Source organism: Falco rusticolus, chromosome 4 (genome assembly GCF_015220075.1).
Source record: "Falco rusticolus isolate bFalRus1 chromosome 4, bFalRus1.pri, whole genome shotgun sequence".
Lineage (NCBI taxonomy): Eukaryota > Metazoa > Chordata > Aves > Falconiformes > Falconidae > Falco > Falco rusticolus.
Window position 1 is genome coordinate 92,192,776 of NC_051190.1, and position 14,973 is coordinate 92,207,748.

Below are 14,973 nucleotides of genomic sequence, written 5' to 3' on the forward strand. Positions count from 1 at the left end.
GAATTGATATTAAACATACAAGTGGACATCACAGAGGAGCTCTGTTCACATTTTTAAATTCATGTGGCAAAGTAGACAATGATAACATTTCGTTTAGCCGTATTGATTTGACGTCCTGCTCTCAAGACCGTTAGAACCTACCTCCTCCATTTAATAGTGGAAGAATAGACTTGTGTCACGTTATTGCAGCACTCATCCCAGGCCCCTATTGTGGATCTATTCATTCTCCTGTGACTGAATGAAGGATTTATATTTTTGTGCATAGCGGATTTTTTTTTTTTTAAGTAAACTTGTTCTAATCTCAATAATATGTCAATAAGAGTAAATGAACACCATTCTCTTGCACACAGCCTTTCTCTCTGAAGCAGGCAGGCTATGTGTTGCTTTCTTTGCAGGACTTCCAAGCACCGTTTCTATCAGCTCTATTCAACTGAATTAAAATACTGTCAGTAAAAATGTCAATGATAACCTTCTTTCATCTCATTCTATCCTCTTCTACTGAGGAAGATTCTGCTTACTTTCAATCCTGACACAGTGCTACTATATTTTTCCTTTAGCTGTTCTTTGTAGGATACTGGGCTTAAGTAGAACTTTCTCTGTTCCATACATGTGTTTCTTATAAAGTTGTATCAATGGAATGCTTTTTGTCACAATGGCATTGAAAGGATCATAACTGCATATTGTCAGGCCTTTAATTCTAGTCACCTAAAAAGAAGAATCCATCAAAATATTTTCTCCACTGCTATTGTGATGCTTCATAGCTGTCCAGGCTTTCTGTCTTCTGCCCTGACTCTTCTAGCAGATATTCAGTCACACTGACCATTTGAGATACCAGGGTTAAAAACTGAGGGGACATTTGGACATCTGCCAGTTGGTACAGACCAATGCTGTTCTCAAACAAATCCACTGCAAGTCTAGGGAATGCAGCAGGATAATCTCATTCAGGCCATAGATGTTTGACCTACTGATAATAAGGTGACCTGCTAGATGTGAGATAGACATACTTTATAACAGTGTGAGATAAAACGTGCTCTAGGAGCCCGATCCCAGAAGGGGTGTGGATCCTGTCTCAATTCACATAAACCTGTTAGATGCTCTTGAGAAGTGACAGGCATCTCCAAGTGGGAGCTGGCATTTAATCAGCTGCTTTGTGGGCTGGTCAGTGGGAAACACTGAGGAGAGGAACAGGTCCTGTATCTTAGCCCTCCCTATAGCTCCTGTGTCCTCTACAGAGATTTTGGGAGAAGCCTTTTGATTACTTCACTGTTGCCTTTTGGGATGCACTTGGAAAGGTGCTCCTGCTGTTTGGTTATTTTTTTGGTGGTTTTATTCAGAAGGAGGAAGAAATTCTATCTGGACAGCAAGGGAATGAGGGAAGGATGGCTGCTGTCTCTTATAGAGCAGCTCAGGGGTTTACTCTGTGTAGAAGCAGGCTGAGCTCAGGCACAGTGCCGTGGAGAATCCCACAACCAGGAGCTGTCAGCTGCAGGACAGCACTGTGCTTCCAGTCTGAGCTGCGACACCCAGCAAAAGGAGTATAGGACCAGCAAGAAGGGTTTCTGACCACCTCATTGGGCTGTGGTTTTGGGAAGGAGATGGGGTGGTTGGTCCTTAACCTCAGTCCCTGGTTCTGAGGGCAGCTTGTGTGAGATTTTGCACTGGAAGTTGGTTGGATGACACATACATGCAGCTGTTTTTATCTTTTGCTAGATGTATACACGAAGAAAGTGAGAGGTGAGCAAGCAAATACAGTATATGAGTGCTAAAGTTAACTGTGATGTTTTGACCAAACACTGCTCCCCCAGGTCCATGGACATGTTGAACTTTTAGCAGACTTGTTATCATATATGATGATCCAGGAGCCAAAGGTCTTAAACACATCCTCTAAGAGCTTCATACACAGAAACCCCTGTGTTCAGCTTCTGCATCAGAGTGGGAGGGAAATGCTGTATAAAGGGAAACAGGTAGTTGAATTAACTCATATTCTGGGCCCAGTGCATTTTAAGACACTATTGAAGGAAATGTCTTTAAAGCTTGGTTTAGATAAAATCTTGTATCAGCAGAATACAAAATGTGGTAAATCCAGTGGAAAAGACAAGTATATGATAGGGTTACATATGTGCAGGAAGAGTCTGGATTTAATTATTGTCTCTATCTGCATATAATTCCCTGCTGAAATAGATCATATTTGCAGAAAGAGAGTAAAATAAGTAAATGTTTGAATTGTTACCCTATTCTTCCTTCTTTTGGGTTCTCTTTGTTCACCAAAGTTCAGGTCTTCATTTCACAAATGCCCATCGGCTGCTGAACTTCCTAATTATCTGTATTTCTGTAGTGTCAGTATTGCAGGTATCCAGTCATATGTTTCAGAGATTGGCTGCATCTGGCCTGGTACCAGGAAAAAGTTGGGCATCTGAGCCCAGCGGAGCTATTTTCTTCATAGCAGAGTGACACTTATTTCAGATAGTTGAGGAATTTCCCTTATTTTTCATCTAAAAAAAACCCAACAAAAGACTGAAAATTAACTATAAAAGAGAGAAAGGGAATGCGTGACAAAAACATAACTGAAACATTTGGTCCAATAAAAGACCTGAAATTCAAATGTATAGATAATCTGTGAAACTATATTGTCATAATGCATGTTAGTACAGAGCTGGAAAGTCAAGGTCTGAGCTCACTAATACATAATGTTGCATTTGGGTGGCGTGTAGTGACTCTTCTTGCTGATTATCATGAAAGGATTACCAGTAATATATTGCTAAGCCTTTGTAACCTTTGACGTGGAATATTTACGCTATTGATTGCAATCTCTCCCTTGCCGACATGAGTAATACCTTTATCATTCCCCAGCTGATAGCAGGAAGCCAGGTGCACCGGGGGGGGGGGGGGGGGGGGGGGGGAGGGGCGTGAGCACTTATTTAAACTCAGAGTGCAACTGTACCCAGCTGGGGTTTGGACTCACAGCTCTTCCCTCGCTGTCTCACGGTGTCCTCTCAATACATGCAGGCTCCTGGGTGCCTGGTGTTTATTTAATACCAGATTCCCTCAAGATTTGTGGGTTTTTTTTTTTCTCTCCCACAACATTTTTCCAGTTATCAGTGTTTGTGAAGAGGGGTTGCTGACCTGATGGAAACAGTTGTGTGCTGGAGTACACATTTAAGAATCCTGTTCTTTCAAATGCTAACTCTAAATAACACTGGAGGGTATGACACCCTGCAAATCCTTTGCTCTTTTTTCCCTCCCTTCTCTAAACTTTGGGATTCTTCAGAAGCCTTCTAATGTTTGAAGTTTAGCAACAAAGGCTATTTGCCTACTTGTTGAATTGTAGCTGTCACAAGATCTTAAAAGAAAACAGAAGCATGTATTATTGAAACATCAGGCCTCTGATTGCCTTCATATGCTATTAATTTGACAAAAATTTCACCAGTAATATGAAAATGAGCTTTTACCAACCAAGTAAGCGTCTAGTTTTGCCTTTTCTCTGGAAAAGAGTTTTCAGTTGGGTTTCTTCCCCCTTAACTACAGTAACATCTTTAACAAAATATAAAATTATATATATATTTATATATATATATGTAGATAGATAGATAGATAGATAAAACACCAAACCCAGCTTGTGTGTGGAATAGGAAACTAGATCTTTTCTAGACAATTTTGGCATAAGCATGTTTTGTCTGCCTTTGTAGTGGGGAGATACCAATGCTCAAGTTGCGCCAATCTGAAATAAATTGTTACAAGTCGTAGAATATCTTCATCAAAGTAAATGCAGGACAGGGGAAAGCTCTCATGACAGAAATCGTTTTTCTTTTGCACAGGATTAGTAGAAGGTTGAAAGTATTAACTTGCACTGGGAATTGGCTCCAAGGGATCTAAACTTGCACTCAGTAAGTGTGGCAAGGAAGTTAAAGTTAAGTCACTCCTTACTCATTTTCAGGTACAAGAATAACATGTATGCATTTGCCTGAAATGAATGGAAATCTGTCTTTCAGTTTAAAGCCAATTTGTCTAATTGATGTTGTCATTGAATTGCATGGCACTTAAGCCTTGTGTCCTGAATGACTCGTGGTTTAGAGAGGGAGGCTGAGATAATAGGAGAAGGTAATTAATTTTAAAGTCAAGCACTGTCATCATATTGATTCATAAAACCACAATGTATGTTTATTAAGACGTACAGCTGATATTCCATTTGATAAATTGTGGAAGTAGTGGCCTTTGGCTCTGAAGGCTGGTGGACACTTGAGTCATTTTTGATATCCCTCAACAGGGAACTGTTTATCTCTTGGCACCTGAGTTGAGGACTTATGTGATAGCGACCTGTGAGCTGATTAAAGTGTTATGCTGGATTAGCATTAGCATGCTGGCTTTTATTTGTTTTACAGCATTAATATGTTACCTATTAAATCTGGATTGTCAAATTTATTTTGTGTGTTTTAAGGCTGTAAAAATTCCTATAGTCTATTACTAGTGCTTGTTTAAAACTTGAAATAAATATGTTTAGACTAAAAGTTTCAAAGTGTTTGAAAAGCCAGGTTCTTGAATTTGTTCTTAGTCATCAAACTAAACAGAGCTTGGTTCTCAGAAGTACTGAAAAGCTGTGCTGAATTCAGTAAAAGCTCTGGAATCTATGCATGGGTTGATGTCCTCAGGATCAAGTTAGAGGGAGAAGGAAGAAGGCCCAACAGATCAGAGAAAGAGGAGAGAAACTCCAGAAGGACATGAACAAGGACGAAAGCAAGGGGCAATCGTAGAAGTCACACCAACAGTTATGTGTATTTCAACATCACTTGGTGCTGTTGAAAATGACTTCATATTCATTGCTTTAAAGGATCACATTTCATCCTTTATTTCTGCAGGACTCTTGCTGTAGATTGTGGGGATTATTTACATCTCAATTTATTTCTCAGCCCATTGGCCGTAATTAAAAATGGAATTTGGCACTCTCCAGAGCCCCTGCTGGAGACTTTCACCTTGCAGAAGAAAGGGAATTAGATGTGATGATTTATTGGGCTCATGTACAGTCCCCTGACTGTACTGTGGCACTGAGCTGAAAGAAAGCTGAAATGATATCCAGCCCTCTCTGGCAACCACTCACACCATGAGCAGAGTAAATCCTATCCCTTGACTAAAACCCTGTCTTGTTCCATCCAAATTTGCCTGAGTTTTTGATGTGTGTGGGCTCTTGGTAGCACAAAGTTAAGGTTGGAGAAGAGTGGCTGCCCGCCAAGGCAGTGTGTCTTTAGGATGTTGGAATCTGTGCCTGTGTTTGTATTGTCACAATATGCCTTGGGCTGAGCCTGTGAAAAGTGCAGAAAATGATTTCTTACAGTCATCGCACTCCATCATCAAGAGGGAATTGGAAATGATGTTCAAAATCACAGCTCTGACGTTTGATTGCTGCTCCGTGATTACTTTTCAGATTTTTAGGACTTTTTGGTACTAAAGCCAAACAGAAATGCAGTCATAAATCTGGCAGAGGCTCTGCCTGCTTGCTTTCTTCTCCCCTGCTAAGCCAGAAAACAAAAAGGAAGAAATATGTGGCCATGCACAGCTTCTACGACAGCACTTAAAATGTATATTGCTTTGAGGTGATTGTTCTGGGAGAGGAGATGGCAAGCCTGCTCTTTTTTAGGGTGAGCTTTCAGGACCACGGTGTCTTTTGAAACAACTCCAAGCATCTTATTGCTTTCTTAGGTCTGAAGTGTGCGCTTTTTTGGACTCAGAGTTCTTTGTCTTTGCTAGATACTAGTGAGGGATCATCCTGTAATACCTTTGATAAAACCCCTGCTTGTTCATACCAAAGGACCTTTTTCTTCAGCTCAGAGTGATGTCATGCAATGTGCCTCACAGGGCAAGATAAAATATTCTGATGAAAGGATACAGCTGGCTAGGGCTGTTTCCACTGCAGAAAGGTATACTGGCAGAGGGGTATTTTACTGGGACTGAAGTGTATTGGTTTCTGCAGAAGCCTTATTGCAAAAGTTTCATATGTCTAGAATGAAATCTGGTCTGAGAAAAGAGAGAAGGGAAAATTCCCACCACCCTAAAGAAATTGTTTGTAAGAACCAGAAAATTACATGGGATAGCTGATGGCTTGCGGGAAACCCAGCTTCAGGTCCCTGGTGTAATTCAGACACAGTGAAAACTTACAGCAGTTTAGTGACAACCAGTCTGTACAGACTGGATATTTATTGCTATTACTCACTAAACCCTTGTTACACAGTTATTTCTGTTGATAATATGAACTCCTTGGATATTACACTTGTTTTAATGTCCTCCAGACATTTTTTCCATTAATGAAGCTGTGCTGTCCATGTGCTATGATTTGCCAAGGATGTTTTTTCATGATGCAGAAGTGTCTTCAACTTCCGACACTTCCTCAGCATAGCAGCATCATGGTGAAAAATGGTGAATACACGTAAAAGCTGCTTGTGGAAATTATTTCCCATGGCAAATTCATTAGGGCAATGTAACTGATGTGAAAATCAACACATACAGTTTCCTTGAAAGATTTTTCAGTCTGTCTCAAACCTGATTATAATTGCATCTTTTGACTTGCTTTTAGAAGTCAGTAATACTTAAAGCAACCTGTGGGTTGTGTCATCTGTATATCATTCAGCCTCTGAAAACTGTACATTTGGGTAGACTGAAAGAGAAAGAAACTGGCTGTATTTGTCAACCTAAAATAGTACTTCTTCAGATTGTGTTTGGGCAATTATTCATCATTCTTTTTATGTGCTCACATCCCAGACAGTCTGTGGTGTACCTGTGAGGCAGAACTGTCTTATCTCTGCCTTACTGAGGACAGATCCCACAGATTGTTGCCTTTGTGTTTGTAGGATTGTGAGCAGAAGGGACTGAACATGTGGCAAAATTAATAACTGGGTAGCATTCATACTTTCATCCTTAATTAAAGACAAGTGGGTATGTGAAATATATTTCCCCAGGGCTGTGGTGAGGGAATATCCACACATGTAATTAATCTAGCTGCTGGAACTCACAATTTCACCACTAAAATGAAGCAGAAAGAGACACCAGCAAACAGTATGGGCTCACTCCGACATTCATTGAAGTCAATGGGAAACTTGTCTTTTGACTTCAAAGGGCATTGAACTGAATCCTGCAAGATCATATTAAAATGCTTAGAAGTCATTAAGCATTTATTCTTGCCATACTGCAGTAATAGAGCTAGAAAAACTATAGGTGGATTTTAATTTAACCCACACCCTACATTTTTAATTGTTCCATGTTTACACAGTTGGTTGCATACAGTTGGATTAGGTGGTGATTTGCCCAATGAGTTATTGTGTTTGACTGTTGCTGCATGGCATGCTTTCTTAGTCTTGTTTCTCTGTGTATGTAGTCTAGTATGCTGATACAATCCTCGCTTAAGTTAATACACGTGATTTTCTATGACAGCAAAGCTAGCAGCTTCTATGAGTTGTAGTATTGTTATTCAGTAATCTCAGTATGGTACAACTCCTAGCTGATGGTGGGACTGTGGAAGGGGCTAAAAAGTGCCAGTGTCTCTTCTGCCAAGGGGATTAGCAGTGCCCCAGAGCATGCATAGCCCTTTTTATGGGATAGGGGAGAGGTCATAGAGCTGCCATCATCACCACCACTATGTCTGCTGTGGATCAGTGTCCCTTATCAAGACAGCACAAACCACTCCAAGCAATGCACGGTCTAAACTTCAGGTGCTCTGGGCTGCTCCTGGGCATGGGGGGGCTAGCAGGCTTTGGTAACAGGGGAGGGAATTCTGGGGCTGGCTGGAGGCTTCAAGGTGCAGGAGGGTAAATGTCATTCAACCTGGTCTCTGCTTTTATTCGTCTGGCTAACCAGTGATTTGGGAATTTGGTTAGTCACTAATCTTCAGTCTACTTCAGAGGTCTGTGGCCAGTCAACGTATTAGGGAGAGCAAATGGTTGCCTTGAAACAGATCAGACAAGGTGGTCAGAAAGCCAGTTTGTGCCGAGGTTTTCCACATCTGAAAGATGCAATTTAAATTGCATTGCATCTCAATTACTTGTTGTGGTTGGCAGGCTGTGTTCAGAGAAGCCCACTGACTGATGCAAGGTGAAGTTGAGAGTTGGCCCATCTGAAGATTTGTGGTGCTTGCTTATGGTATTTATTTATTGCTTCCATTTCATCTGTGCTGAATTCATGCCAAGTTTTTAAGTAGCTAAAATTTAAGAGGATTGTTTGCCTATGAAAAAGTAGAAAATTTGCCACTTCTGTTTTCTGGTAAATTGGATTTTGGAAGTCAGGACTCAACAGCGTATGATGAGCATTTTGTCCTCACACAGTAAACTGGATTTAGATGTTGCATATTGTGACAAATGGTAGGAGTTTTGTGGCTTAGGCTCAACAAAAGGCAATCCTTTCGTGCCATCAGATGAATAATGTGGCACTATTTAATACATCTGCTATGATGCCTAGAATACAGCAAATAAACTGAAAAACTTTCTTCCTTTACTTACTGGAAATGTTACTGTGCTGAGGGTCAGGGGAGCTCTGAGTTTTGGTTTCAGAACTGTGCTGGAAGATGGCTTTGCTTGGTTTATAGCCACATTGGTATCTTTACCCGTCCATTCAGTTCATTGATATTGCAAAACAATGAGGCAAGATGGATTATTTTTTTTCTTTTTAATAAGTGAAGCACACTGGAGGTGATGTCAATTGAAGTCTAGGATTTAGAAACCCCAGAGATGAAGATGATTTACTTTTTGCTTCCACATTGTGCAGGACTAATGGAAACACTTCCTATATTTTTTTTTGTTTTTTTAAAAAATGTCTTGGTTTCATTGAAAAATACTTGATTTATGGGTGTTCTAAATATGCTATTACTTTTGTGGAACCAAGAGTAGGTCCTAAAAGAATAACTATTTTTTTTTTACTTTTTTTTATTCTTCTGCCTTGTTTTGGTATAATGTGCTTATTCCTGTTTGGCATGGAGAAGAATAAAGGAAGTAGAGAAGCCGCCTTCTTGTCTGCAGTGTTGATTATAAAAATCTGCTTTAGTTGTATGTATAATTGTTGTATGTATAATTCTGCTTGCCTTTATGCATAGGTGCAATGTCTGTTTGCTTTCTTTTACAGAAAAGAGTCAAAGATGTCATATCTCCAATTGTATTTGAAGCTGCGTACAGCCTTGGGGCACATGTGATAGAAAGAAGAAAAGAGGACAAGGAACTACCTGCTCTTAAGCCCATTCTCCGCTGGAAGAAAGGACAAAAGATAGCACAAAGGAATCAGGTCAGATTTGGACTATGTTATTTCCCTAGAAGGCCTGTGGCTGAACCGATAGTGGAAGTGGATGTAAAAGAGGCTTGCCAAGCTCCGGGTCGTTGGCACCCAGACGCCTTTTTGCACAATCCCTGCTGTTGCTGATGTAAATGCTTCTCCGTGATGTAGTAAAGACTTGTGCTGACAAGGTTGGGCAGCGCAGGCTGAGGTTGCTTTCATGTTTCAGGGTGGGTGTTTGTGCTGGGAAGAAGGAGACTGAATAAGGGAAGGGGTGAGAAGGGTCCTGCTCTGGCTGGTTCTTCCCTTTCTGTAGGAGGTTCTTGTGAAAAGCTTGGCCCTGGCCCTCTTTCCAGGTTGAGACTTCATTAGTGCCAGAAGGACAGGGCTGGCTCCAGGAGGGGACATAGGAATTTGCCCCTCTGTGTGAGAGCAGAATGGTGGACAGAATAAAGAAAAATTTGCCTGGCCTAGCTGCCCTGGAGGGCTCCTCACATCCAGTCATGTGGCAAGGGAAACCTGCTCCTGCTGTTAGGGGCAGGACATGCCATGCTAAAATAGGGTGGGTTTGTTTCAGAGAAAGTAAAGTGTAGGTGCAGCAGTGCACTTATGAGGATCCTACTTTGTTCCACTGCAGTGCAGAAAAGCCTTTTTTCTTAATTTTGCTGAGAGCAAGAGAGTTCCCTTAATGTTTGAAATACTTCTCGTTTAGAGAGTAGAGACCCCCCTGCCCCCTGCTTCCATATTGTTCTCTAAGGAATTGAAATGTATTGGATTATTCTGCCTTTCTTGTTTGTCTGTCTTGACCTCACTAGTATCTTTAGAAAATGCTGGTCAATTTTGGCACGTTTTGACAGGAGTGATCAAGGCAGTGCTCATGAAGGCATTAAACACCTTCAGGGTTCATGAAGCAGGAAGTCATGTTGAAGAAAGAGACCCTGTTAGTGACCTTTTGAAAGACTCCAGTTTGAGCGCAGTCCTTGTTAGGTGCAGGACACTCTGCCCAGGAAGGAGCCTGCAGGACAATTCAACCTCTCGCTGGGCTAGCACTGGCACATCCAACCATGAATCTCCAGGCTCCCCAAGGAAATCAAACTTCTTCTGTAGCTTGTAAAACTTCTTGTGTGTCAGAATTATAGGATAATTTAGCCTGGAAGGGACCTTTGTAGTTCCAGTTCCTTGCTCAAAGCAGAGCCGGCTTAAAAGTTAGATCAAGTTGCTCACAGTTGCATCCAGTCAAGTTTATTTTCCAAAGCATACTTACAGAGTTACGAGCTGGCATTGCTTGTGAATAGGAAACTTTTTTTAAAAAAACAACTCTGAAATCCAGTCTGTCTGGATTTTGAGGCTTTTAGCAGTGAATTGTTAGATCTGGTTTTTAACCCTGGGAAGTTCATGTCTATTAAGATATGCTTGCATCATCATCTCACATTACTTTCTGGTGCTGCTCATAAGGATATGTTATGTTGTGTTGAAATTACAGGTTCCTGAATATTACTATAAAAAAAAAAAAAAAGTAGTAACGAAAATGCTTAAAGAGATTTGCTTTGTCATATACCCAAGTGTTCTGAACTGTATTTGGCTGTAATCCTTGTGCTTAGAGACACATTCAAGCATGCTTTATTTTTATAAATGTATGAATGAAAGATGAATCTAAGAATGACATTTTTATGAAGAGGGATTGTGTGGCTGTTATGTATCTGAATGCTGTATTATTGCAGTGATATGATGGGAATTCATGGAGAATTCCTATCGTTTCATTGTGGAGCAGTGTGCTGAAAACCTAAGTGTTACATGGACGAAACTGCTTGGATGCTTTACCACTGGGTTTAAACTCAAAAGGTCACATCTTGCCCTGCAGGCATAGTCTCAGATCAATATTAAAATACCTAAATGCTGAGATTATAGAGCTGAAACAAAAATACTTTGGGAATTTCCCCGACTTGTTTTCTTGTGTAATTTGGATGATAGGGAGTCAGTTTAACAATCCCTTTCCATTTGCTTTCCAGATGTTGTTCGCTTAGCTTTGTCAGAAAAGGATTTTGACATGGGGTGTGCCAGCAAGTGTGCTTTCAGCTGAGGAAGTGGGAAGAGCTTCAGAGTTAGTGTGACAGTCATGGTGACAAAGCCCTGACAGCGTAGCCTCGAGGTGTGGTGGCGGAGTCCTCAAAGACTGATTTCATGGGAAAATCAGGGCATAGTGTTCTCTTTCAGGCTTCTGGTTATGTCAGAAGTAGAAATTGTTTTAAAAGGCCAAGAGGAATAGTAGGAACCAAAGTTGATATAATGAAGGATTAACAGTTTCAAATGATCTAATGGTTATGGAGGGACCTTACAATTTTGGAAGTCCAATTAAAGACAGGTTCAGTAGGCTTTGTTTTCAGAAGACACAGCACAGGTGAGGGCAGGTGGATAAGCTTAGTGTTAGCTCTGAAGTCTTTAAATACAGCTAGCTGTGTGTGGTTTTCAAAAGCCCTAGATCCTATTGATCCAGTAAGAAAAGGCCTTTTGAAATCAGAAATGTTGCATCGGTTGTTTCAAGGCACCATTAAGATACTGTTAAGAGATTGACACTTTTCTTAAAAGCCCAGGTGGCTGGTTTTTGTGAATGAATGCAGGAGAAGCAGCTGGAAGTAGTGAATAGCTGAAGAAATGGGAGGGAACCATGACTGGGCAGGAAAGTGGGAGACTTCTATCTCTCAAAATCCAACTGCAGGTCTACTAGACTTACTTGAAAAGCCAGTTATCTCGCAAATGTGGGCTTTATAGTCACCTCGGTATGATTTTTATTTAAGCTAAAGTGATGTTAAAGCTGAAGTGATCAATTTCACTGGGATTTCAGTTTGTTTTTCATGAACCAGATGTTCCCTGCATACACGCATGACTTCCCAACAAGAGTGTACAGCCCTATGGCTCACAAACAAGGAGGTAGGAAAGCCACTGAGAGGCTTCTTGACCTGAAAATTGAAGATTGTATTGAGCATATGAAGTTCTTCATGGTGCTTTGCTCTAATCATTAAGGAAGCTTGGAAATAATGTTCATGGATACCCACCACCAGAAGTGACATCCCTCTAATGACATAATTGCAGAAAAGGATTTTGTTGGATATTCGTCCTTTAAATCAGTATTATGTTCCATGTGAGCAGTCAGATCTTGTACTAATAATTTAAACCAAAACAGAGCTATAGTAGTAAAGCAGCACATGGATATGGGACACGATTGAAAATGCTTTTATTTATTGGTCACCTTTATTTTAACAGTATGCAGCTTTTACTGTAAGTCAGTTCAAAATACCTGTATTTAAGAATAAAACAAAAGAAAACCAAACATTGACTGTTCAGTGAAGGAGCCTGCTTCTATTCCTAAATGAAGTGTGCTTGAAACAATCCAATATGATAAATAATTTGAATGCCTGATTGATTTGAAGAAGAGGACATTAACTGAGGTTTCCAAAAGAAAAAGCATGCAGTTTTGAGAATTCATGTGTTCATGTGTTGTCCATTTTTTGTAAGCAAAGATCCTCTGATACTTCAAAATGAAGTAATAATGTAATTAAACTGGCCTGAGGGACTATTTAGCCCAGGATACAGTAACAGTTGATTTCTCAGGGACTTAATTATTTTCTTGGTTCTTGTATATGCTTACCAGAAACAATGGTTGCTATAGCTTGTTGTGGGGTTTTTTTTGTTTGTGGGGTTTTTTTTTTGTCTGTAGCAAAAGCAAATACTTAAGGGTTGTGTGTACGTGTCTATTGATAGATGTCTCTGCCACTTGTACTATTGTTGGGTGGAGACTGATTGTGCCGAGAAGGTTACAGTTTCCAAGTTGTAAGTGGCTAACGGGCTCAGTTTTATTCAAACAGAAAATCTCTGATGGGTCAATACTGGGGCAGGGTGGTGCAAGGAAAGATTCTGCTTTTTGAGTGTGTATTATGGACTTTAAAACTTACCACCCTAAGGATGACTTTCCATTAGCTTCTTTGTGTCCTCCCAAATCCAGTTGCTACTTCTATCCACTGGAAAAAACTAGTAAGTCTTCTTACTTCAGGGAAATTAATGTGTATTTAGAACTTGGTTTGGCTTAGTACGTTGTAAGTGATTTGTACTATAACATTTATTTTTGTATACCCATTGTATAAATACTTGTCAACCAAGAAGGAGAAAGATCTGCCAAATACAGTGGGGATTTGTTCCTAGTAGTGTCCAGTAATGTATCTTAGAGTTCAAAATGTGGTATGCTAGATTTCTGCCTGTTCTAAATACTGTAATAAAATCACCTGCTGTTATGTGGATGGAGACACCATTTTTTATAGGAAAATATTCTCAGTAGATTTAATTGCGTCAGTGTCTTCAGGACTTCGTGAATGGGCTGCCACAAAACTGCTTGTAAGTTATAAGAAGAGACAGAAAATGTTTAGGACGTTCTGTTCCCAGCTGTGCCATTGACTTGCAGTGAGAATTTGGGTACAGTGCTGTACTTCTGGGTGACTGAGGCTGCAAGTCTCTAAGATAACCTTCACCTTTTTAAAGCAGAGGACTTTTTTTTTGGAAATACTTGTGTTTGAAAAGCTGGTTAAGTATTTGCACATAAATTAGGTTAGTTAGCAGGTATGAGAAAGTATAGGAGGATTTTTATGGAGCTGAATTATGAATACCTTTGCTGATTTTTGGTTTGCTACACAAATAATAGCATGCTCTATTTTAAAGCACACACACTGCTGATCTCATACTGAAGACAAGGCAATGACAGATCTGGACAGGCTGAAATGTAGTGTCCATACAGACAGCGTGGTCCAGGTTTGTCAGTCATGTCTTCTCCAGAGCAGAGATCCCAGTGTGCTTGCTTGAGTCAGGTCATGTCCCTGCCAGTAAATTGAGCTGTGCCTGGGGCACTTATAGGCATTGGAGTGACATTTTTATGCTGACATTTATAAGCTGATGGAATGGCTCTTGGCACAGTTTTAGCCTGTGCCAACTACTGCAAAGCATTCCCATGCATGGGTCAGGAGTTAGGATGCTCCTGTCTTGGAGGCCAGGACAGTTTACTGGTACAGCTGAAGCCTCAGTACTTTAGCATGCCTTCAGTAGCTGGATAGGTGGAAAGTTTGAAAATTAGTTTACTTAAACCAAGGCACATGGGAAGTCTTGGGGAGACTGCAGGAGTCGGCTTAATTACCATGTTCTAGATGAAATGTCTTGCCACTAAACTCTTTCCTCCTTGGGCAGGGCAGACTCCCAAACTTTTCTGTATTTATTCTTGCAGAGATCCACTGTGTGCCACTCTTCCTGCTTAACCACCATTGTTTTCCCTTTGGTAGGAGTGGGATTGCTGACAGTGATTTCCACTCCTCCCTTTGGTGGTGTCTGTCTTTTGTTTGATCAGTCAGTGCTGAACTGGCAGTGACTGGCTGCTGTTCATTCCAGGAAATCTGGAAAGGACCCACCCTGAGCATGTACATTTGTCTCCTTTTTTCCTTATTCCCCCCCCCCCCCCCCCTTTTTTTTTTTTTTCTTTAATGGCAATAAAGAGGAAAAATTTACAAGTCTGGAAGAGATTTAGAACTGAACAAGAACAGCAGGTGTCCAGACGTATTGTACCTCTGAAATGTTTATAATTAGCAAACTTACTGAAGTAAGAATGAGTGGAAATCAGTGCCTCTGGTATGCATGCTTCTATATGCTCATTCTTAAGCAATGACAGGCTTGACCAGTAATTTTCCAACTTGTTCATAT

General features: G+C 40.5%; 1 protein-coding gene across 1 annotated transcript in view; it reads left to right on the forward strand.

Annotated features, from left to right (window-relative positions):
* The window catches only part of ITGA9 (integrin subunit alpha 9), a 230,376-nt gene that overhangs the window by 108,310 nt on the left and 107,093 nt on the right, over window positions 1–14,973 (forward strand). Inside the window, exon 16 of the mRNA XM_037385011.1 lies at window positions 9,097–9,252. Within this exon, the coding sequence (XP_037240908.1) occupies window positions 9,097–9,252 (156 nt within the window). The remainder of the gene's footprint in view (window positions 1–9,096; window positions 9,253–14,973) is intronic.